Raw genomic sequence first — 26539 nt, 5'->3', positions numbered from 1 at the left:
TTTCTTCTTTTTTAAACTGTAGTTGTAGTGTGATAATTATAAATAAACATAAATTTACATAGGGCAATACTCTTTTGAAATACCAATGTACTGGAATTTTCAATGTAGTCGCTGATAAAAGGGTTTAAACGTAAGACAAAAATCTACTTCAACGCAGTCTATCGTAGTTTTTAGTCCTTGGTAACCTGTGGTGTGTTTTTCCTGCACTCTACCGAGTAAACTAAACGTTATTAATTTCATTCATTCCGTCTTCTGTCAGTTTATCTTCGTGTTTGTTATGGCCGTTCGATATTATTCGGTTATTTATTTATTTAAATGAGTTGACAGTTGTGTGCAACGTATTTGCATGTGATAATTTTAAGTAGTGTTTTCTTGTTGAGCGATTGGTTTTGTCATGGTGTAAAAGGCTGAATCGATTTGTAAATAATGTGGACTCCTACGAAAGTTAAGAAATATGGAGTTGGTAAGTAAATAGGTATTTAAAAATGAAATAATTATTATTACATATGTGTTAGGTTATAGGTTTCGTTATTGTTTTGGATATATTATTTTATTAGTAGCCGATAATTTTATTGCTTGTTAATGTCAGTTTATTTTTAGTGACTTATTAGAATGTCGCGCCGCATTCCACATTAGATTAATTGTGCCAATTCACATTTGATAAACTGGCATGTAGGACGAACTTACCAATTATTATTGTATGACTGATTGTGAATTTTAAAATAAGTAACAATTCTTTTTAAATTGATGATTTCGAGTATAACATTGGGCGTAACTTATATATTTTAACAACTCCTATTATTTGAAGACTGCTAACAGTAAGTAGTTTTATGTTAATTTCTTAATATTTATATTAATAGTTTCTAAAATCCATAGAATAAATTTTTTATAAAGATTTTGGCGTAAGAAAATGCATTTTCTCTCTTATTTGACAACTGCCCTATCGCATTTTGTTTAATATTAACTTTGTGGATTAACCATAAATAGTTGAAGGATATTTCATATCCTCCATTGACTGTAAACAAATGTAATTCTCATGGTTACTAACCTGATCGCTTTTTAATCAAATGTTGAGCCAGTTTTGATTTTGAACTCTTTTACCCCAATCTTTATAAGAAAAGAGTTTCTTTGAATCTTAAGTGTTTTAGAATCCACTTCCAATTGTATATTTTATTGCGCTAAATATGTTAAAGATTTTGCCCGTTCAAACCTTTTCTTGGTTCAACTGCATTATACAATTAACAAATATTTTCAAAAATTGTAAACTAATAAAACTGTCAAGAGGTCCAAAGTTAAGAGTGTAAAATCAACAGAATTGCATCGTTTATAGAAACATATTAACAAGATTTGTTTACTAGCAAGGTTAATTAGTTAAAACCTCCATCAGGATTTATATATTACACTAGTGTAAGAAAATAATTAGTGTGGATATGTAGCTTAATTTAAAGTAATTAGATATTTTTATGTTATGAAACTTTTCCTTACTGGTTGATCTTTCTTAATATATGTGTATGAAGAGATCAAATAGATTATAATACATTAAAAAATTAGTATATTCCTGCAGGAGTAACTCCTTATTTCAATAATAAGTCGACCATTATTTTCAGTACTAATTAGTGAGCTGTTATAAATAATTAAAAAGAGTCAAATTATACCTCATGCAAATAATAAAGTAATATCACACACTCACATTCTCATACTTTAATTTATTGTCTTTGTACTCAGTTAATTTACATTTTTAATAATTTTAAAAATATATTTTCAAGTTTCAATAGCAAACAAGAATAATATCTTGTGAATTTATGTTGATAGGTAATAATGTAATAAGAGTAAATTCTTAGTTTTAATGTCTGATATATATATATATAATTTAGCAACTATGTTTTAAATAATTTCAAGGGTTAAACGCAAAGTATACGTAGTTTTATGATAATTTTAGTTTAATATCATGAAAGCAGTGAAGAAAATACCTATTTTATAGAATTGATATTTTTTTTTAATTATTTTAGCTGAGCATTAAGAAAGATTTCTCAAACATTTAAAAAGTAAACAGAAAGTTAAAAAAAATCTATATTAGTTGTTATTAGAATCCAGAATAAAATCAAGAAAGTTTACTCATCTGATATTTTTAAGGATCACTATTCGGTAATAGAAGTATTTATAGACAGGTCTGTGATCATTTGGTACAGCCCCATGATTTGATAGGAGGTGGGAAAAAGTAGTTAGTTTATTGCGCATGACTGATTGTTAAATTTAAATGCATTTATTTATTTATTTTTTAATTATTTTATCATACAATTGTGTTTTGATACATTAATTAAATGTTTGATTTTTTGGTACTGTAATCAGTGTCCCAGCTTCTTATATAAGTTTTCTTGCATTATTTTAAAACGTCTGATTCTTCGGTATCATCGACCCTTCATAATCAAAAGTTTTGAAGATATTGAGGGTTTATGTTTAGTTTAATGTGATTCTTATGCCTTTTTTTAGTTTATTCATTTTACGTATATTTGTTTGTCGATATGTATTTAAAGTATGCTATCGCATGAATAATTATTATTGTCATTACTATAGCTTGTAATAACATCTCCTTATCTTAATTTCAGTTTAATAAAATATTTGAGTTGATTTATTGCTTGTTATTAAAATTATTTATTATTGCAACCAAAGCGCTTCGTGATTATGAATTTGAATTTTTTTTTTACTTCCTTGTACGAAGTAAAGGAAGTACTGTGATCGTAAAAAATTTCTTATTTCAATGGAAATATCCATTTTGACCATCCTTGAATCCATTTTGATTAGTTTCGGCATGATGTCTGTGTGTACGTACATATATATCTTGCATAACTAAAAAACGATTAGCCATATGATGTTGAAATTTTGGATTTAGGACTGTTGTAACATCTAGCTGTGCACCTTCCCTTGTGATTGCAACCGACTGGACCAAAAGTGTCCAAAAAAGCTCAAAATCTAAAATATTGGATTTTTTTTAATTTAAATATATTGATTTATTAATAATTATTAACCTCTGATTGTAAAAAAAAAATTACAACAAATAATAGTTCAATAATATAAAAATATGAAAAAAATTCAGAAGTTATTAGTGAAATAAATTTTTATGTACTTTTTCATTTTAATTCAAAAATGTTACAGAGGTTAATAATCATTAATAAATCAGTGTATTTAAATTTTAAAAAAATAGTTCGAAAAAAAATATATATATATAATTATGTGAATTCAGTTTCAAGCTGATGTGTCCATGGTTATAGATCCGACATTCTCACTTACACCACATAACTACACAAGCAACGTGAAACAAAATTAGTTATATAACCTAATAAAAATTGCCGATATAAGCACTATAAAAAAATGTAATGCAATGTGATGTCCACCACAATACAATTGTGTAACCGTTCACTTTATTAAAGAATTGAAGGATCGTATCTCACTTTCAAATGAAATAACTTGAAGCAAAAAATACGTGTAGGTAATTTAATAGGTGTACAAGGAATTCATGCGGTGTCCGTATCAGATTTTTTTTTTTGGAAACTCAGGCTGACCGTTCCTGATACAGGTTAATATCTGAGTTTACCGTAAATTTTACTTTTAGATTATAAATAATTCCAGTTCATTCATGACATTTTAGAATAATTATGGGAGATTTTAATGTAAAAGCGGGTACCAGGCGATGTGACAATAGAGCAGTAGGCAAATTTGGCTTGGGATTGAGAAACGAACGAGGTGATAAACTCGTTCGATTTGCTGAATCTTCTAATATGTACATCATTAACGCTTCCTGTAAAAAACATCCCGGTAGACGATGAGCACGGAGAGAATATCGTCCTGATTATCTGACAAAAAATGCGATAGATTTTATACCGTGTAACCTACAGCACATTGTCCTGGTCGTACTTGTTTTAAATAAATTTGACTCGGGTTGTAACCGCGTACTACTTAGAGCCAGAATTTTTCCGAATGTTCAACTTTGGGCGTTTATAGGAAAAGCAAAATTCCAAGAATCGATTTCTAAAAGATTTGTTTCTAATGGTAATTTAAACAAAAATAAAATAAATTAAATTTAAAAATTTAATTTACGGTAATAGTAAAAGAAATCGCTAGCCGTCAAACCGAGCCGGAAAGGAAACTTGTCAGAAGGCATTAAAGAGCCTTTAAAGAAATGAAAGGGCTGAACGAAATGAACATGCTATACAAATGCCTACGCAAGGGAAAAGAAAAAAAATTTAAATGCCAAAGACCTAGCAATGCGCACCAGAAATTCTCCTATATGAGATTAGAATAGCAATAAAATACATGAAGAAGGGCCAGTCAGGGGACGATGGATTGATTGCAGATGTGTTAAAATTGTCGGGGAATGAGACATCAATCTAGTCCAAATATATACCCAGCGGCTTAGCGATGGATTTATGCAAAGCCAATGGAACGAATGATTAATAATTCTGCTGCACAAAAAAAGGTAGCACTGAAAATATAAAAAATTACCACCCAATATATCTTCTTCCAGGCCTGTACAAAGTCATTAATAACCAAATTAATAGATTACCGGATGAAATCCAACCGAAACAGGCAACCGGTTTTCATTGTGGATTCAATAGTATGGATCGCATCCAGGTACTATGTGAAGCGATAAGTAGAACGAAGGGGTACTGTATGCCTCTTTGTCTAGCATTTGTCGATTTTGAAAAGGCATTCGACAATGTTAATAATTCAGCAGTTATGACAGCTCTACTGACCTTGGGAATATACACGGATTACAGTGAGATACTGAATAATCTTTACAAAGAAAATACCGAGTGTAAAATTGAAAGAGTGAAACAAGACGACTCGGTATCCTAGAAACGGCATTTGGAAACTCTTCTGAGACGAGAAGCTTGTAGGGATCAGAATTAATGGAGCGCATCTAATGAATCGTAAAATTCGCCGATGACATTATGCTGTTTGTTAAAGATCTAAGTGAATGATCTTGTTAGAGTCTGTATAGGGACCTTCAGATTAATACTTGAAAAATAAAGATAATGTGTTACAGACGGGTAACGCTTGTAAGAATATAGCGGAGGATAACGTATTAGAAAGAATATACCTGCATCGATACGAATAACTTATTACTTCCCTTGGCCTATAACATATAAAACCGGGATGGATAGCATTTGGATGTAACTCAAGGTTTTTCAAATCCAGATTGCCTGTGGCTCTAAAGAAACAAGTATTTGATCGGTGCGCCCTGCTGGTACTTACTTATGGCTGTCAAACGTGGACATTAAGTAATGCGATAAAAAAAAATTAAGATCAGCACAACGAGTGCTGGGACTAACCAAACTAGATAGAAAGACAGCAGTCGGTATTAGAGCTATTACAAAAATAACAGATGTGCTGGAATATATAAAACATCTAAAGCGGCAGTCGGCAGAGCGCATCGCAAGGTGAGAGATGGCCATTATGGCTTCGGTTATTATTTCTGTTTCCTCCTGTTTCGTTTCTCAAATATCAAGGATAATTCCAGTCGTGGAATTATAAATTAGTAAAAGATTCTGTTTACCTCTTTTTGCCGAGACGCAGAAAAATTACATTTTTAAAGGAAAATAGATGAATTTATAAAAACAATACGTTTCACGTTTAATATGATCCGTATGTAATTTTTTTAAAAATGTATAAATTTATTGTTACGAGGGTTATTTTTTTTCAAGGTCCGATCTGTCACGAAATTAAAACCACAGTGAAAATAAAAGCAAAGAGGTAAAAATCGGATGGAGCCAAATCCGGGCTGTACGGTGGGTGATGAAACGCTTCCTAACGAAAACGCTACAGGAGCTTCTTTGTTACAGCTGCGGCGTGCGGCCGAGGCCTGATGACAACATTCCTCTCCGCTTATTCTGAATCGCCCTTCGTATTTTCTCGAATCGTCTCGTCCACTCGCTGAACGAGATCATCGGTTGACACTCGCTTCTTTCCCTGACCGCCTGCATCGTTAACATCTGCACGTCCTGCTTTAAAGTTGCTGCACCGTTGTCGCGCTTTGCCGTCGCTCGTTGTAGTTTCACCGTACCCATAACTTATTCGTCGACGAGTTTCAGCCGCATTACACCCCTCAGCCTGAAGAAATCGAATTTACATTTGGCGGGGAGACGCTGTTGTTGTAGACGTGTTTACGCTCTAGCTGCGTGTTCAGAACTAAACGAAGTGACGGGGCGTAATTGAAGGCCATACTAAAGACGCTGCGCAACACATATGCGCAAAGGTTCATCCGATTTTTGCGCGGGTTTTAATTTCGCGACGATCGGACCTTGAAAAAAAAAACCCTCGTAAAATCTTTAACGAATTGTGTGATCGTTTAACAAAATACTCGACCGAAGAAAAAGACCATCTTATTCATCCAGATAATAATAAATTAAACAGAGCAAGAATAGATCGGTATGTTATTCCAAAGGTAAAAGATCGAACGTTTGTAGGATCCCATCCGTTTGCACGGATAAACAGAATCAAGCAAATCGCCTTCCACAATGTACAGTTAATTATAAAACAACAAAAAGTTTGTTTTATTTTATGTTTTTGAGTACATATTAACAGTTCAATTTACGATTACATGAAATAATATTAAATTAATCTTCTGAAGATTATAAATAAATAAAATAAGTTGTAATTCAGATTTTAAGAGAATAGGCAATTTCATAAAATTAGCAACAACGTACGTATTAAACATCCTTTCTTGTAAACGGAGTTAGTTGAAAACAGATCTGTTGTATGGATTGATGGATTTAGATATTACTTTTTAAGAATAAGTTTATCGTTTATAGCAAAGGTTGCTAAAACCCCGTAAAAAATAATTTTTTTTATCGATAAATCTAAACGCATCAATAGTTTAACGTTTTTTAATTTACTAAATGTCAGTGTATTCGGTTCATATATACAGGCACCAACGGTGATATGACAATCCGTTTTTGTATCTCGCTTGATTTTTTTAAAATTCATTCTGACTTTTTGAGGAAGCCCCAAATGAGTATACTTTAGTCGGGAACATTCATGTAATTACATTTAAGTTTTATCAGTAAAGTATTAAAAAATTTTTAATAACTAATATTAGAATTTAACAAACATTTTCCTCTCCTGCGCATATTTGATTAATTTTTATTAAAAAAAAAAGAAAAAAAATGTAAAAATTTTTTTTTACAGGAAATTAGAACAGTAATATTAAAAAATAAGGTATGAAATAATCTACTTGTAAGCTGTACTTTAATTAATTAATTACTATATGAATTATAAATTATCACATGATGAATGTAATTTATATCTTTAATTAAATGAAGAACTCTGTTAGTTAATTAGATACTTCAATTTATGTATGTATAAATTTTATTTCCTTTTTTATTACGGTACAGCCTTAAAACTACACAAGTTGTGTGGTTTACATATAGATTGTTTGTAAAATAATGTACTCCACCGATTTTAGAACGCTAGATCTTAATGAGTTAAACAAGACTCGGTTGTATAATGAAGATTATGTGAAATATCTTTTTGATGAAGAAGTAAATAATCTTATTTAATTTTAGGTAAACGTTGATTTCTGTCATTCTCAACATGACGGTTGAACAACTTCGGCATGAATTCATCAGGCTTTTCATCCAGTCAGGATGAAATCCTGATGGATTTTATCGACGGGCATCAAAATGGAATATCTAAGTATTTGTGCCACCGCATTCTACGTTTCGGTCTATATGTGATTTTTGTGTTTAGGATATTTAGTTAGAAATAAGGTAGACATCGTTCTGGAAAATCAGGAAAGTTGAATTTTTTAATGGAAAAATTAAAAAATCAGGGAATTTATCCAGATTATCATCAAAATCAAGAAGAAATTTTAAAATATGTCAATATAGCTAAGAATGAAAAAAAATATTATGTTCGACTCAAAGTGCAAGTGCAACGTAATGATGTGCGAGAAAAGTTTACTGATTTTATCTCTGAAGCCAAGGACATTATTGGATTTAAAGGAATTAGATAAGATTTTTGCTCGCTATTGCAGTCTGAAGTCACGCTTGAACTTGTTATAAGGTTAACTTGAACCGTCGAGGTTAACATCTCATCGTGGAGAATTTATTAGAAGCGTCTTTGGTAATCTAGCGAGTCATTTGTGACAGCGTAAAATGTAGGGGATCGTAGAAGATGTGATTGGTACAGGAAATATATTTACATTTGTTAGAATCAAGGAGAAACTACCGATCTTATTTAAAGAAGAAAAGTGAAATGAATGCTGAAAAAAGAAGAAGGAGGAAAGGAAAATAAGGAAATAAATAAATTAATGCGCCTAATTGAGGGATCCAGTAGAGAAGGGGTTGTGCCACGCTTTTAAAAAAATACAGAAATTTAAGGTTTTGTAAACGTGTACCTAACATTAAAAAAGTTAATTCAGGTGAAAGTTAAAACTTTGTTTTATTCAGGAAAATTCATCAGAAGTACAATTTTTACGCGATGTTAGATTAGGTTTACATTTAAAAAATGTTTTGATGAAAAATGAAAACTTCTTTTGTTGAAAAAATATATTTTACTTACAGTAAACGGTTAAGAAAGTTTGTTTTCTTTAAAAATTGAAATCAGACGTCATGAAAATATTTAAGCGCTCAAAAACTAAACATCTTTATCGGCATTTGAATCTTCAGCCGGTCTCAGATTTAGAAAGCTTTGTCGGTAGACTGGTGGAACGAATGACATCGTAGACATTAGATCTTTGTACTTCAAACGGTCGATACGTCTTTTTTGTGGATATAATGTCTGCAAACTATTTAGCATATTTGACAACAGTTCTTCGCTTCGGTTTTCTCTAGGTAGATAGTTTTTTCTAGGTCTTTCCGCTTACTTGTTTTGTATTATACCTTAGACCAGGGGTGTCAAACTCAAAAGGTAACTCGGGCCAAATAAACAACGCTTAACTTTAGGTGGGCCGCAAAAAAAAATCAATGTTCGTAGAAACAAATATTTTTATTTTGAATAGTACATTGTAATAAACATATTATATAAAGTTAAATTATTGTTTACGTCCTGATACTTGTCATCTCTTCTTCTCTGCTACTATCTTTCCTATTTCGGGAGAAATTTTATTGGCCGAGACTACTTTCAAAATGAACCCGACGTGAGCGTTATTAATACAGTTTCGGACAGGAGATTTATTTCCATTCATAACAGAAAATAATCGCTCGCACTGATAAATACTTCCAAACGTGGAAATAATTTCATATGCGAATTTTCGAGTATTTTAGAAACCTTGCCGGTAAATATTTGTAAAATTCAGGCACACCCACTTCGATGAATTTTGCCTTCAAATTTGAGTCGCACTGAATCTCAATGACTTCCAGTTGCACATTACTGGGTACCGAGTCTATATTTATTGAGAAAATCGAAGAAAACAAACAAAATTTGTCTTTTAAAATCGTTAAACCTTGTTTCAAATTCTGTTGTAAGATTTGAAATTTTTTCTGCGTATTTTTGATACGATACAGTATCATCTATGCTAGATTTGTTCTTGTTGCACGTCGGGAAGTGCGTTAAATCTTTATTTTTCAGTCGCCTTTCCCAACGAAATAGTTTACATTTGAATGCTTTAATTATGTCAAACGTGTTCGTAATGATGTGATCCTTGCATCGTAACAATAAATTTAAACCGGATATGCGTTTGGTTATATCAACCGAAAAAGATAAATCTTGCAATCGTATTTGATCGGAGAACAAGCTTGTATCTTGATTTTTAGTTTGTAGAAACTTACGTATTTCTTCTTTCAGATCCCGGAATCGTTTGAGAACCTCGGGGCAAGATAATCGACGTACCTCGCTATAGTAGGGTAAACCTGACTATGTACTATTTAATTCGCTTAAGAAAGCGGTGAATTGTCGTCGATTTAAGCCTCGAGATCTTATAAAATCGATAACTTTTTTATATATGACAAAACATTCTCCGTTTTGATTACCTTCGTGCATAGTACTTCTTGATGTATAATGCAATACGTATGATAAATTTTTGAACCGTGAATTTCACTAAGTTTTTGTTGTAGTAATGCTACGAAGCCGTTGTTTTTTCCGGTCGTGGAAGGAGCGCCATCTTTAGCTACAGAATTTAATTTTGACAGAGGTAGATTGTATTTTTGCAGAAGTTCAAAAACGCTATTAAATATATCGTGTCCTGTAGTAGTACCGTGCGTCGGTATTAGCTCCAATAATTCCTCAAAAACGCTTAAATACTTATCGCAAGCACGAAGAAACACAGCTAATCGAGCTACGCCACCGATGTCCGTACTCTCATCACAGGCGGTGGAAAAACTTTCAAAACTAGACGATTTTGCTTTGATCTGATCACTTAAATCGGCGGCCAAGTCAAGTCGGTAATTGTTTCCGCAACTGTATTTCGAGACAAAGAAACGGTTTGAAAAGCCTTCGAATTTTCAGGACAAACAATTTCTGCAGCTTTAATTTGACATTTCTTGATGAAATCGCTTCGGTAAAAGGCTTGGAGTGTTTAGCTATCGACTCGGACAAGACGTAACTTGCATGTACCGCCTTTTCATTTTCTTGCAATACTTCACTAAATATTGACTGTTGTTTTTTCATACCGAACTTGAGCTCTTTCAACTTCTCTTGTCTCATTAATCCTTCGTAATTATCATATTTTGATCGATGTTTTTCGTAATGACGTTTAATATTATATAACTTCGGTACATTAACGGTACTGTTGCAAATCAAACATATTATTTTACCGTTTACTTCACGGCAAAAATTTCCCGATTCCCATTTTACTCGGGATATTCGTTTAGTTTTACTACCGGTTGGCTTCGATATAGACATACTGAATACAAAGGGCTGAAATAAATAAACGATTGTTAACAGAAAATATTAAAACATTTTAATTACAATATCAATGTTTTGTCTTGAATATTAATTTACCGAGCAGAGAATAACTGCACCGATCAATAAGCGATAATCATAACCGCTTGTAAGATAACGTATGTATAACTACGTCTTATTAGGTTAGGTGTATCGGCTGATGCGTAGCGGACTCCATTTCAGCCAATTAGAATTTTACATTTTCGCGCGTACAATTTAAAATTTAAAAGTTTATATTATAATTTTATATGCCGGTTTTATTTTATTTTTACTTTGCATCGGATATATTGACCGTGCCGCGAGTTTGACATCCCTGTCTTAAAGCTTTTCCAGCAGTATATGAATACTTAATGAATAGGTACCCCGGCTTTTCTTTTATCGATTTTAAAATTGTAATCTTCCTCGTTACCGGTTTATCTCCTGATTTATTTTTTGTTACTTTCTGTAAGTAGTTTTTTGCAAAAAGTTGTAAATTTAGGAAATTTTTTTTAACATATTAGTTTTTTATTCTAGTTTTCTTTACAAGTTCATACCGTTTTTCAGGTGTGTAGATGCGGTTTTTCTTGCCTTTTTTTTAATTAGTTTGAAATCGCTGTCGCTAGGCAGAAAAGTGTGCCCAGGACTAAAATGTAGTCGATGATTTCATTGTAAATAGCTGTGTGGACTAACGTGTAATAAATCGTAAATATTGTCGTATCGTTTTGTTCTCCTACACGTAAATCTGAGAAAACACACGAGTTTCTTTTATTTAGAGTATATCGAGTATTACACAGCGCGTGTAATAAGGAAGATCCTATTTCACCGGATCTTCTAGATGCCAGATTTTCAGGTCGCCGTGTTGATTATCGTACCCGTAACCGATGCAAATAAAATATTGTTTCTGTTGGCATTTTGGGAACGGGCAAAGCGTGTTGCAGATCGTAACACGGTAATCAAAATCATTATTTTGACTGTCCTGACAGTATTTTTAAGATAACGTATGCTTTGTCTGCTTTAAGTCGGTGGATACAGACGTTTAAAGATACTTCATTTTCATTTTTGGCCGACCACCGGTCACATGTTTTACGTCTAATTGAAGACAGAATTTTGAACCCTATATTAAAATCACGATTAAATATATCTAAATACTTATCGTGTGACACGAATGCCTGCCTGATGATATTCGTTATACAGACTGTACTTCAGCAAATGAAGGAACTGTTTTTACGTATAATTTATTTAGATTTTTCTTTCTGCCGCAATGACTTGTATATTTTAGAAATTTTCTGACGCGGAAATAAACAGAATCGATTTGGTCTTGGCCGAGTTTGTGTTTTGACCTGCATGAGCTAGTGGATTGGCGGGGTTTAAATTTTTAGATCAGAGTTTATTGTAAACTCCAATCGCCTGCCTCTGTAAAGTGTTCACTGTTTAATCGTTTTTTTTGATAGCTTTTAAGGCGGTTATTGTAGTTTTTGTTTAATTTTTTCAGTGTTATGAGGATTCTTATTATATATAAGATATCTTTCTAAAGGTGATGTCAGACCTGGATTGGAAAAGCATAAATGTTTTGAAATCGGTTAAAATATTCACGGTTTCAGATGTTGTATGTGCTGTAACGCTTTCTTTGTTGCGGTAGCAAAATCCGTCTTCAGATTCTGAATCTACTGTAAAGCGATCCGCCGAATATTAATTTATTACTATGTAAGTCCATGTAGATTTAACTAAATTCTTTCGCACGTAATTTAAATTAAAAACTAATCGCGCTAGTGAAAAGTTAATGTTATATCTTCATGCGGCTGATTTTTTAATTAAACAAATGCGCTCCGCTTTAAGAAAAAATTCAGTTTCACAAATCGTATAACAATCGTTTTCCTGGATATCACTACTGCCAACAGGTAAATTTTGAAATCTTGTATCGCGTAATTATTTTATTACCTTTTAAAGAAACGTTCTTATGTAAAAAATCTTTGTGCGATTTGAATTCATTATTTTAACATATTATAAAGTAATGTTTCTCTTTTCAGCAGGAGGGTTATCAAAGTTTTTATTTCATACCTAATAAAATGTTTTCCGTGTAAGAATAATCGTACTTAAATTAAAAACTTCATTGTAGTCGATCAAATTACAGATTCGGTTTTTTAAATTTACATGATTTATATTACGTAACCGTCTTAATTATATATTCATTTATAGACCGGTGTTTGTTTCCACCTGTAATTGAGCATTAATAATTCATTTGTGATTCCATCCCGTGTATTTGGAGCAGTCAGATTATTCTGCGTATACTTATGTTTGTTTCGCATTATGATAATATAGGTATTGAAATTTAATTTTTTTATTTCATTTATTTACAGTACACTAATATTGAAAAACGATTTAGTTAGCTTATAACTTTGACCTTTAGTTAATGATTTTTTATATAAAAATATTTAAAAAAATTTTTAAGGGGTAGTCGACCCAAATTTATTTATTTTTTATTCTTTTACTGTTCTGGTCTGAAAGGGAACTAATATCTAAATGGAAATTATACTACAAAATATCGTATTCATATTTTATTTACAACCCCTAAAATGGAGGGTAGGAGTAAATAATTATCATTTATGAGAAACAATTTATCTCAAATATTATTTTCTTAGAAACCTAATTATTTAACCGAAATAAAAGACAGAAAATTTTGCTCTGCGATATGTAGAGACAACTTTTGTTTGCCTTCTTTCGCTATCTTAGAAAAAAACTTTTTGCCGGAATTTACAAAAATGATAATGTTTCCTTGATATTTTATTTTTTATTTAATTTCACGTGAATTATTTTAAAATAACCTCTCCACACGTCACAAATCAAGAATAAAAATCATCAAAATATGATGCGTACAATTTTAGTTATAACGTTTCTAGCGTTTTAAAATCCTGCAAAAAGTTTTTGGAAAATGTAAAAAATATTTTTATTATTTAATTAATTCGTAAATTCAGGTCCGACATCATGAATTTCTGAAAGTTCTGATTTTTGAAAATCGGACAGCCGTAGACTAAAATTTTCTGCGCCAACGTAACCTATACTTACATGACAAGGGCCAGCTGTTTGAATCTCAGGAGCTACCAGGACAAGTAGATTTTTTGCCAAACGCTTTTTGTTCATAATCTGAATTTTTGATTTTCACTCTTTTTTTTTTTCTCTTAAGCGCGTTGTTTGTTCCATATTATAATTTAGTAACCGTAACCGCTACATAACGTATGGTCTAACCTAAATGGCATAACCTAAATACTAAAACCCCATGCGAACAATATTTAAAAAACGGCACCTTATTTAACCCGAATAACTTCACAATGTGAAATAAAAAAGTAATTAATGTTACAATGTAAATAACGTCACAAATTCAAAAAATCGAAAAGAATTTGTCAAAATATTTATTAATTAGTAAACAAAAGCGGTAAGATTACTATCGGGTGGAAAAGAACGTTACTAAAAGAAGATAAAATAAACCCTAAAATGATTTCTAAATGAACTACTTATCGCTGTTGATATCTGAGAAATACATTTTTAAAAATTGACAAATTTTTTGTTCAAAGAGAAGAAATTTCATCTAGGAATGACCTATAATTTTTTTTTCTTTTTAATTAGAATTAAAATATAGAAAAAAATAATTATATTACTTTAAAAAGCGGATTTAAAGAATCAATAAATGAAAAAAAGTTATTTTTTTTAATCAAAATTTTAGTCGACAAACTCTATCCCCTTACGTATTAAAGTTTTTACGTATTGTACATAGCATTGTTCTTTGCGATACAGATCAAAAATGAATTTTTACGATCGCAAATACCATTCCATCATGAGGAGTAGCAATATCTCTCCCTTTCATTCAGAAGGTTCTAGGTTTGAATCCTGGTCAAACTTGAACATTTTTTTACGCTTTAAATCATCATCTCTTCATAAAAATTCTCCCGTTCTTCAGTCACAATTTTTTAATAAAATTATGCATATATACAGAGCAGTTAGACACGTGCTGTCAAATGATTTATCGTAAATACGAGTAATAATAATAATTATTATGTAAATAATGAAATTGAAATAAAAAATGTACGATAGTTAAAATATATACGTAAAAAGTTAACGTTAATAAATAAGTGAAATTAGAAACAAATTGTAACAATTCAAACTAAAACGCACGCATTCGATTTCGGTATTAAAAAATGTTGTTCGTTAATAAAAAAAATATCTCGTTAATTTTAAGTAATCTGTCTAACCGTTACTGGATATTTTACACAGATTATTCTCTTGATAATGATTTATTTCATTTCGGTCGTAAAACTAAAAATTATATTCTCCCATTTTTAGGAATACATTTTAAAAGGAAACGGTCATGTTTATCGATTATTTCAATACTTTTGGTAAAGGATAAGTCGCGTGAAAAGTTTTTTTTTAATATAAAAAAGATCGAAGTATAAATTTATTATTAAAATCGACACGTAATAAAAATAATATCGGTCGTTTTATAACATAAAAGAGTATATTAATCGATTAATTTTTATTATTTTTTGCGCCAGCCTTATCATCATCTTATATAAAGCACCCAAGTGCTTTAGATAACCGCATGTAAATTACTGCACAATTTTTGTGACGCGTTTCATCCGATCGCAAATTTTGCGTTTCACGAATGCAGTATTTACTGTACATATCGGCTACACTAAATATAGAAACAGGAAAAGCCTGTCGATTTAATTACGGCGACTGATTTTATCATAATTACTGCTGCGTTTGTTCGTACCCTAATACTTCACTTTAAACCCGTATTTCTAAAACAAAAATATCGCAAAATAATGCGGTTCATTATTATCTGCTTTACGCTATGAAGTTCTGGTCTCGGATGCGTATACTTTGTGATAATATCCATGTATTTTTTCGTGTAAACGTATTCTTTTTTTTCCCGAGTCGCCGGTGTCTCGTATTAACGCTTAGGTTACAAACTTTTTAGAATCTAAAGAAATAATTGTTATCTGGACCGACCTAAACTCTAGTATTTTTTGAATTCGGTTAAATAAAGCGGTATTACGGTCCGTAAGAAAATTTGCAAAGGAAAAGCAGAGAACTACTAGATTAAAAGGTTCACGGAACCGGAAGAAATATAAACGAGTAAAGAAAGATCGCCCGGAACGGTTTTTTAAACGGCGGTTTTACTAGTATTATGAATTCAGATGTGCTACGCGTAATTTTAAACGAATCGATTTACGTAATGTAAAGTCAAAGAGAAAGAGAAATGTTAAGTCGAGAACGTACTGCTGAATTTAGCTTTCGTCGATGAAGATTTAACTTAAGCCAGAAAATACAATAAAAATTAGGATAGTAAATATAAATTATAGATTTACACCTGTTTATTTATTAATTTTTTAATTTATACCGTTGTAGTCTACATCGCATAATGTACGTCGGTCAGCATGCAGACCGGTTTGAAGTTGTTATTTAATATTTTTTAATATAAAAAACCTTTTATTTGTACAATTTATATATAAATAAAAGCGATACGCGTATATATTAGCTACAAAGAACATCCGATAGAAAGAAGCCGCATCGGGAAAGCGTAGGGTACGTGTAAGTGAAGCAGGTATTAAGCGACAGTACAAGATTATTAATCTTAAAACCTGAAAAAGCATTAAAATAAACTATTAAGATCGGATTCAATAATTTGTTAAATACATTTTGTCGAACAGAAAATAACAAATGCATACGGTCTGTAGGAGTGTCGAAATAGGAAACTTACTAATTATGGAACGTATAAATGTAAAGTATAATAAAAGTATTTTAAAAACATTGTAGGACAAATCACTGTGTTGCATGATAATTTTAAAATTGAAAATACAAAATGTAAGAAAGAAAATATATAAATATGTTGCAAACATGTTAACAAAGAATATTGAAACTTGTAACAAAAAAGAAAAAAAATTAAATCGTAATAATGTATTTTTTTCGTTGAAAAAATTTATCTATTTAAATTTTTTCAACCGTTACTTCTTTTACGCCGAGTGTATGTATGTTATTAAATGTATATATATATTTTTTTTTTTGCAGCAGGCTAGGGAATTTGTCACGATACTATTTTCAATTCAGCATCTTTTTGTATTTCATACAACCGGATTTTTTAAAAGAAATTTTTTATTTCTGTTCATCGGATATTTTCCCGGTGTAGTATACATAACTGTTTTTCCCAAAAAAGTAGTAAGCGAATATACTTTGCCGGTGAATACACTTAGCCTCTTTAATATATCGAAGAGGAAAGTACGGTGATCGTGTCTGAAATAAGGTATCGGGTTTTTATGCCGATCTTTAAGTTTTAGGGTCCGACTGATTCATTTAAACCAAAAAATATATTTGTGTCGCACTGCTTTAGGCAGGATTGACGACCGAACCTATTTTCTTCAAATTTGGATCAAACATTTCCGTATATGGGTCGTTCGTTTATCGCATTCATTTTTTACTAAATTTGTTAAAGGAGTGGGGGATATCGTGAAAAAACTGATTTTGATTTTCTTCACAGGCATTTTAGAGAAAATTTTATTAAAGCAAATTGTTACCTACAATCCGTATATAAATAAACAGACTTTTTTTTAAAAAATCAACCCCGCTTCTTAAAATTGAAGTACGTATTTTTTTTTGTTCTTTTGCTTTATCTCCCTTAGGTTTAAATATTTTTCAAAGATTTCTTGATAGTTTATACGTAATATATAGAGCGATCAAGAAAGCTCCACAATTTTTTTAAACGATAGACCTAAAATGCAGAAAAGGTTTTTGAAAATCGTATTTTTCTTATCTTAGCCTTTATTGAAGGGAGGGTGTTAAATTTAGGGAAACCTTTCTTAAAATTTGAAAAGTATAGCGTCTTTTTTTTAAAACTAATTTTGAGGATTAAAACTCCGACCGATTTAGCATTAATGTAGACGACAAGCAAACATTTATTACGAGGTTCCAAAAATATTTTTCATATTTGAACGGACACGATCGGAAAATGCAGACTTACATTCTACAGGCGCATACAGCGATCGAACGGCAACAACTTTGATGCGGCGAACGACTCGATCAGGAAAATCATTTGGCATCGTGAAATAGAAGAGGACCTAAGACAAGCGGGGATCGACGAGGAAATGACGGGAGAAAGAAGAAGAATAGCTAGAAACAAGATTATGAACGTGAAATTTGAGGTGAAGGAGAGCAGGAAAACGGGAACGAAATGGACAGAACAAAGGAAGCAGGAACACAGTCGAAGAACGAAGAGATTTTGTGAAGACAAAAAGGAGAAGAAAACAACTTAGGATCGCATAATCTTGAAACATTCAACTTCAAACGCTGTCGTTAAGGGCAGAAATGAGTAATAATAAAATGCAGCAATTAATAGGAATGAAAAACCTCTTTTTACGGTAAACAAAACAAGGTAAGAAAGATCATTTCTTAAATTATATAATAATAAAATTTAAATATTGATAAGAGGTTTGTAATAAATACAGTTGCTTTTATATCTAAAAATAATATTTCAAAATTATTAAAAATTGCTGGAGAAAAATGAATGGAATGTATGGTTTATATAAAATAAAATGTGTGTGTGTATATATATAACATCTACACACATATATGCAAAAAAAAATTAAATCATGTGAGACTGAAACCCCAAATACTTTTAAAATACTGCTGGCCAAATATTTTAATGGTAAAAATCACTAAATAACCGATAAAAAAAATAGTAATGGAGAAATTTACCGCCTAGATAAGTATTACGTATTTAAATTTAAAGAAAACTGTAAACCCAGTACTGATTAAAATTCGATTATAACATTGTGTTGTAGATACTTACTTGTATTTTAATTGATAATTCAATCTGTCTTTGAGTACGGTTAGATACCATTTTATTTTTTGATAAGGTTTTTCATCGAACTATTCTATTATATGTAAAATTAGAGATGATATAATAATTAATAATGAAATAATTACTTTAGGTGAATGAATGTCATCCATTTACTCTGTCTCGTTGATATAAATAATTAATAATTATTTTAAATGTTCGTTGTGTGTAAACACTGTTAGTCTAAAATAATCTTATTATACCAGTTTATATATATATATATATATGATTTTAGAAACACGATGAATCTCTATCCTTAGTTTTATTGTTTGCAATTAATTTATAAACACTAGAGTATAGGAAAAATTAAAATCTCTAATTTCTTTAAAAGTTTCACCGTAACTTTACGGGCAGCATCTCGTGTTATTGTTTGCCTTGTTATGCTTTGAGAATTGTGTCTTATTGAGAGTATCGATGATATAGTTTTTAAATTATACTAAAATCTATTTATATGATGTGTGTAATGGTCGGTTCATTTTTAGCTCAAACTGTATTTTATTTACAGTCTAACCATCTAATCATCTTTATTAATAATTTGTGAACTCATACTTATCTGTGTGCGCATACATATTTATATTTTCACAACTTTATATACTTAAAACTTTATATACTTAAAAATTTTTCATTGATGTGACACAGTAGACGTGAAAATGGACATGTTTGAAAAAACCATCTGTTTTACCGCTATATATATATATTTTTTTATTAACATTCCATGATTACTAACTTCAAAATATTGTGTTCTCATTGTTTTACATATTATTACTTATTATTAACAACTACAGTATTATTAACTTATATTCAAGTTATAATCACTATCAGCTAACATTCTAAGTCGCCCAAGTATTTGAATCTTAATAATCTGTTTAATTTTAAGTAAAAAATGGATGACAGAAGTCTTTTCAACTATTTTAATTTTAATCGATTTATTGTTTTATTTACGTAATTAATTAGTTTTTATTTAATTGGACAGTTTACTAAAGTAACACGGTATGTAAATTTTATATGAGAATTTTAAGATATTAAAAAAGGTGTCAATCTTAAAATACATTTTTTTCTTTGAAAAAAAAAAACGCATCCCTTGTGGGGATCGAACCCACGACCTTTGGATTAGAAGTCCAACGCGCTATCCTCTGCGCCAAAGGGACTTGTGTACTGCGATGACTTGAAGTTTTTTCAACAATGTGGAACGATTCGGATTTGTACATTCGTTCTAAGATAGTAATTTAGTGTTATTCAGTTTATATTAGACTTATTTACATCTTGTTTGAACGTAATTAATGTAGTTTTCTATAAACGGTTTTATACTTTTGGTTATTTTTTCATAAACTTTAAAGTTCAAATTGTAGGCGTTGCTTTATAAAAGTTACGGAAGAAAACGTTTTTGTAGTTTTTATTCGATTCAGAAAATACTTTTCTTAATTTTGTCTTCCGTTCACCGATTTTGATGGATTTTTTTTGTAATTTTATAGAGAAATTTCGTCCGGTCGCAGAAGATTTATTACAGATGAATCGATTAAGGCCTTAAAAAAATTTGTTTGAAAAGAAAAATTATATGGAATTCCCGATTGAATTTTTTTACCCTGATAGTTGCGTAGTATTGAATTTTGTTTGTAGTGTAAAATAAGTATTTTCCCGCAAAACATGATGAATATTATTGTTTGGTAAATCAGTATTAACATTTAAGAATTTCTTTTGACATTCTGTAAATGTACTTTTGTATAAATTTATAAGCCGTAGGATGATGAAATTTTGAATTTAGGGTTGTTGTAACATCTAATTGTGCACCGCCCATTTTGACTGCAATCGACTGAACCGAAAGCGGATTTTGGACTTTTTCTTAAAAGCTCATCGAGAGCTTTTCAACGATATATCATAAGCGGTACTTATTTTCACTGGTTCTAGAGTTATAGCCAAATAAAATTTTAATCAATGAAATATTTGGATCTTACAAGGGAAGACATCTGTTTGAATCAGACTTCATCTCTGTTTCTTTTTTAACTATTTTTTTTTTCATGATTATAAAAACTTTCGTGAGTTGTGTGCACGCCTGCGAAAGTTTCTGAATTAGTTTGAACCCGCTAGGTGGCGCGCTGTGGTCGAGATATTTCGAAAAATTGGATTTATGGTCCGATTTGGTTCATATTCAGAACATATGTTAGTTAGGTGAAAAGAAAATATTTTTGGGAAATAGGGAAATAGGTGAAGACGGGAAGAGGGAAAAGGGAAAGGTTAAATTTTGTGATGTTGCGTATGTTCAGTTTTTTCATATTTTATCTAACTTCCATTTGTGTTCATTTAATCTAAATATAAATACATACTCAAATCTAACAATAGCCAAGTATTACCGAGTCAGCTATTTTAAATACAGGGTTGTCATAAAAAAGAATGGTGCGGTTTTGAACTTGGTTTAAATTAAAACAGAATTACTTACGGTTTATGATTTTTATTTTTCAAATTTGTCGTCCCAAACATTTTTTTACATCAGTTAACATTTCTTCGTTAACGGTTGTTATCGCTTGATTAATCCTGTTTTTTAAGCGGTTTAGGTCGCGAATTTTTTGCGTATAAACAACGCTTTTGATGTACCCCCGCAAGAAAAACTCACAAGGTCTGGACTCCTTGGAGGCCAAAGTACGGGTCCTTGCCGGCCTAACCATCGATCTCCAAATTTTTCGTTCAAAGTGTCCGCGACCGACGCATTGAAGTGCGGTGGAGCACCGTCTTGTTGGAAATGGAAGTCGATGAACGTTTTCGAGTTCATCCGGCTGAGGAAAGCGATAATCGGTTAAAATGTCAAGATAAGCGACTCCATTAATTGTTTTTTCAGCGAAGAAGAAAGGACCTATTACACGATTATTCATCGCGCCACACCGAACATTAACTTTAGGCGAATCGCGTTGTTTCTCGATAATCGCGTGTGGGTCTTCAGAGCCCCGTATTCGTGAATCGTGTCTGTTAACGCATCCATTCACGTAGAATGTAGCTTCGTCTGTAATTATATCGTCTAAAAACGATTCGTTTTCACTTATTCCGTCCGACATTTCAACAGCGAAATCGTAACGTTTTACACCATCATCGGGTTTCAATTCCTGCAGTATCTGGACTTTATAAGCGTGTAATTTCAGTTTTTTACGTAAAACTTTGTGAACTGTCGATTTTGGAATACCTCATTCGACGCTTCGACGGGGGATGGATTTCCCAGGACTTCTAACCGCCGATCGTCTAATTAGTTCAACCGTTTCGTCCGGTACGCTCGGTCTGCCGGTTGATTTCTGTTTCTTAACCGATCCGGTTTCTTCGAATCGTTTGAACCGACGCGTTATTTTATTTTTGTGCGGCGGATCTCTACCGAATTCACTTCGAAACGCACGTTGAACTAAAATTACGGATTTTAATTCGGCCATCAATAAAACACACTTTGCTTTGTCTTTATCCGAGAACATAGTAACTCGCTAAACTCGCCGCGACAACAATACAAGAACTGACGTTGCGGTTACAACTGCTGATAAACAAACTTTTGGGTCGGAGGCTTTCAGGGATACCGATATAACATGTAGAAATTTCCCTAAAATCTTCCTATGAATTACTGAAACGGCACCATTCTTTTATGATAACTCTGTATATTGATTTATTAATAATTATTATTAACCCGTGATTTTAAAAAGAAAATTTACTGTAAATAATTATTAATGAATAATAAAAAAAAAAAATATGAAGTTATTAGGGAAATGAAATTTTATGTGCTTTTAAAAATGCGTATATGTAATGTAATTGGCATTTTTACGTATGCGTATATGTAACAGATTTGGTGAAACATCTGATTATTTAATATGTATGTATATATATTAATTGAAAATTATAATTTAGAATCGTATTGTTTTCGGATCGGTAGTTAAATTTTAATTATTCTGGAATTTCCGTTTAATTTTATCTACATTAAAGTTAACTATAGAGCGAATGAAAATTAGACCTTCACAAGAACAACGTATACACTGAGGCATACGTGCCCGATCTTAGATATATTACAAAAATTTTTTAACTTTTAGTTCATTACTGTGATTTTGTCGGACAATATTCTCCCTAAGTCTGAGTTGATCATCGTTTCGTTTATTTGTGTTTTATTGCCGGTCATTTAATCGTCTTTTGGTTTGATATAATTCTGAGCTGAATTTCTGTACGCTTTTTCTAGTTTTCAAATTTTTTCTCTCTTTATGTTCATCATCCTCTTAATATTTTTATTCTTTCTTTGTTAGCAACATTTTCTTCGCGTTTATTATTTTTTTTTTTGGTTTGTAATATTTTCTTCATTTTTTCATTTCCCCTTTTATTAACGTTTGTTTTTACTTAAATATATCGGTTTATTAATAATTATTAATTTCCGGTTGTAAGATAGTTTTTACAATAAATTGAATAATAACAATAAAAAAGCAGAAGTTATTAACGAAAAAAACATTTTATGTACTTTTGAAAATGTAATCTAATAGGCTTACAAGGAAGTCACGTGGTGTCCGCGTCAGATTTTTTTTTTTATAGAAACGTAGATTAATTATGATTTTTCAAAACGTGTTTTGTAAAAGAACGGTTCAAACGTTACTACGATTTTTCCCAGTATGATTAGGTATTTTCGGAGAGGGGAGAGTTCAGCGGAGGTTATCGCACCTTCTTTTGGCCTTATCCTGATCAGACTTTATACATTATTAATTACGCTATTAAAGGGCTGAAATTTGGGGATCGATAACTTAAGGAATTGTTATAGCAAATAAATAAATTTATTAAAAAGAAAATGATTTATTAAGCGTAACGTTCGCTTATTTACTTGCGTTTCGTTTTAATAAATTATCGAAACGTCTTCCTTAAGTCGTTTGACAGTGTACCAGTCGGTTGTAAAAGGGTGATACTGCGTTCTTCAATGTTCCCTAGCGATGGTTTTTTGCGGATTCTCAAAATACGTTTTGTAAATCGTCGATATATTCGGCCTTATTATGATAAACAGTACTTTTTAAGCGGCCCCGTAGAAAGTAATCCGGGGGTGACGAGTCGGGTGATCTCGCTGACCGTTCTATTTGATCCCTTCGGCCTAGAATTTCACGCGCCTGAAGACCGGAAACGAAACGGAGCACCATCTTGTTGAAACTAAAATGTCTGTACACCGATATGAAACGCTTTGTTTATATCATTTTTCTTGTTTTAAAAAGATCTTTTAAACGGTGTTACCGTTTAAAATATTTGAGTTACAACCCCTGAGCCACCCCCCCCCCCCCCACCCACTAACAAGGAGTTGAAATTCTATTTATCGTCAAAAGGTAAAGTAGTCGATCGGTACCTTGCAGTGAGAGTTACAGTATCGTATCTGGATCAGTTTCAAAGTTGTTTAGGGTACTTTTACCCGTCAAAAAAAAAAATATATATATATTTATTTATTATTCGTTAATTAAGTAATTATTCACAATAATAAGGGCAGTTTCACTGATGGTGTTGCGTCATGCTGCTATCCGCCGTTTTCCTACAAAGTTACCGTGCCGTTGCCACGCTCTCTTTCCGCTGGTCCTGAATATTGTTTTTATTCTGTTCCGTTGCCGACGTGAATTCGATATAAAATAAGCTGTTACTATTATTATTGATTAAGATTAATTAAATAATATAATATTATTATTATTAAACTACGATTATTATTCCCGATTTTAGTGGAAAAGTAAAAATTAAGATATATCTGTTATCATCACGTCGTGTTTGGATCGCGCATAAAAAAAAATATAATTCGTTGTTACCACTTGACGGTCGAAGCGGTAGTAACTATAAATCGACACGCGGTTGTCTCGGTTCGTGCGTTTCAATTTTACCGTTAATAGTCGAGATAATGTAAACATCGTTTCGCGCGGCAGGTTGTAATTTCCACCGGCGGCCCGTGATACAATCTGTTTATATCGTCTAGACATTATCGCGCATCATTTACGCGGCATTCCCGGTGAAAATTGAAACCGTCTGTTAGCCGAGTCGACAGACTCGGACTCTAAAAAGGCCTTAACTTGAAAAAAATTCAGTACGGCAAATTTTTTTTTTTTTTTTGTCTTCAGTCATTTGACTGGTTTGATGCAGCTCTCCAAGATTCCCTATCTAGTGCTAGTCGTTTCATTTCAGTATACCCTCTACATCCTACATCCCTAACAATTTGTTTTACGTATTCCAAACGTGGCCTGCCTACACAATTTTTCCCTTCTACCTGTCCTTCCAATATTAAAGCGACTATTCCAGGATGCCTTAGTATGTGGCCTATAAGTCTGTCTCTTCTTTTAACTATATTTTTCCAAATGCTTCTTTCTTCATCTATTTGCCGCAATACCTCCTCATTTGTCACTTTATCCACCCATCTGATTTTTAACATTCTCCTATAGTATGGCAAATAAATTATTGAAACGGGTTCGGAAAATTAGTAGAATAAAAGTGCGACCTAGCGAATAAAACTATTTAATTTATTTATTAACAAAATAAGGAAAAACTTTTAGTTTTTCACCGATAGGGGCTTTATTTTTAATCGCGTGCGGAAATAAAAAACGAGTAGATAGCCGAGAAAACTTTGCGTAAAAAAATTTGCCGCGTATTTTTTTATACTGGCAAAACTAAAGACGCTAGCGAATTTTAAAATAAGCACCGAGATCGCGCTACGGTAGAGCGGCTTGGAAATCGGGAACCTTCTCGTTAAAATGATAAAGCGGAAGGTTTTTTATGCAAAATTGTGTTTAGTAATACCTGGTGGTTTAGAAATAAACAAAATATTGAGGAAAAACTAGATTATTTTATGAAAAGAAAAAAAAACAATTTTTTCAGCAACGGCAAAAAAATTGCAAAATGATGCAAAACAATCAAATTCTAAGGTTAAATATTGATAAATGACGTATTTTTCCGTAAATCAACGAAGTTTGTTACATAAATTTAACGATTTCTTTATAACGTCATTTTCATGTGTTTACGAAGTCTACTAATATTTCCTACCTAAAACTCATTAAAAAAGTATTTTTTTAAAAAACCATCTCTGCCGTCTTTAAGTACTTACAAATAACAATTAAATATGTCGTATATTTGAAAAACGGAATTAATAATGATTAGTTTTGAGCGTTAGCCGAGGTACCGTAACAAGCTTTTAAAAAATAAAATTTTCAATCGTCGATAAATAAACAATTCAATAAGGTATAGAGATATCCCGTAAGGAACGAGTAGGTAGTAAAGCTCAAGAACAGAATTCTACATTGACTTTTTCATTTCTCTGATCTCTTTATTGTTATAGGCGTTTTATTGCAAAAGCTTGCAAAATTGTCTCGTTAGATCCGGATTAACGGGCGGTCAGAAATGAAAAGTACTAATTTGTAGCCGAATTCCTTCTTACGAATCCGTACCTTTTTTAATTATCTTTAATAGGAACAGAGTTATGTAAGTTTATTTATTGCGCGCCCACAGGTTTAGCTAACTATACGTGATAGCTACAGCGCGATTTTGATGGTTATTCTAAAATTCGTTAGTCCCGTTAGTTTTGCCGGTAGATAAACGTACCCGAGAGGTTTTCATGGCTATGCATTAGCGTTTTTTTATTTTTACACGCCTTTAAAATAAAACCGCTATTGGCGAAAAACTTAAAACGTTTCTTTATTAATTTACAAATTAAATAAACGATCGTTCACGTCCGCTAGGGTACACCTTTATCGTACATATTTTTCCGAACCCGTTCCGATATTATACTTGCTGTAGTAAATTTTTTCGAGGTTAAAATTTCTATCGAGTCTGCTATACGCTGTTTAACGA

The 26539-nt window shown here is 31.7% G+C and overlaps 1 protein-coding gene and 1 non-coding gene across 2 annotated transcripts in view; one reads left to right on the top strand and one right to left on the bottom strand.

The window, feature by feature from the left end:
- Positions 1-243: 243 nt before the first annotated feature.
- Positions 244-26539, top strand: part of spg (dedicator of cytokinesis spg) — a 288431-nt gene continuing 262135 nt past the window's right edge. Inside the window, exon 1 of the mRNA XM_075380362.1 lies at positions 244-463. Within this exon, the coding sequence (XP_075236477.1) occupies positions 427-463 (37 nt within the window). The 5' untranslated portion in view covers positions 244-426. The remainder of the gene's footprint in view (positions 464-26539) is intronic.
- Positions 19818-19890, bottom strand: TRNAR-UCU (transfer RNA arginine (anticodon UCU)). The gene has a single exon. It is a non-coding gene; the product is annotated as a tRNA-Arg (tRNA).

The sequence above is a fragment of the Lycorma delicatula genome, chromosome 12 (genome assembly GCF_047948215.1).
Source record: "Lycorma delicatula isolate Av1 chromosome 12, ASM4794821v1, whole genome shotgun sequence".
Taxonomy (NCBI): Eukaryota; Metazoa; Arthropoda; class Insecta; order Hemiptera; family Fulgoridae; genus Lycorma; species Lycorma delicatula.
This window is presented reverse-complemented; position numbering and strand designations above follow the sequence as displayed.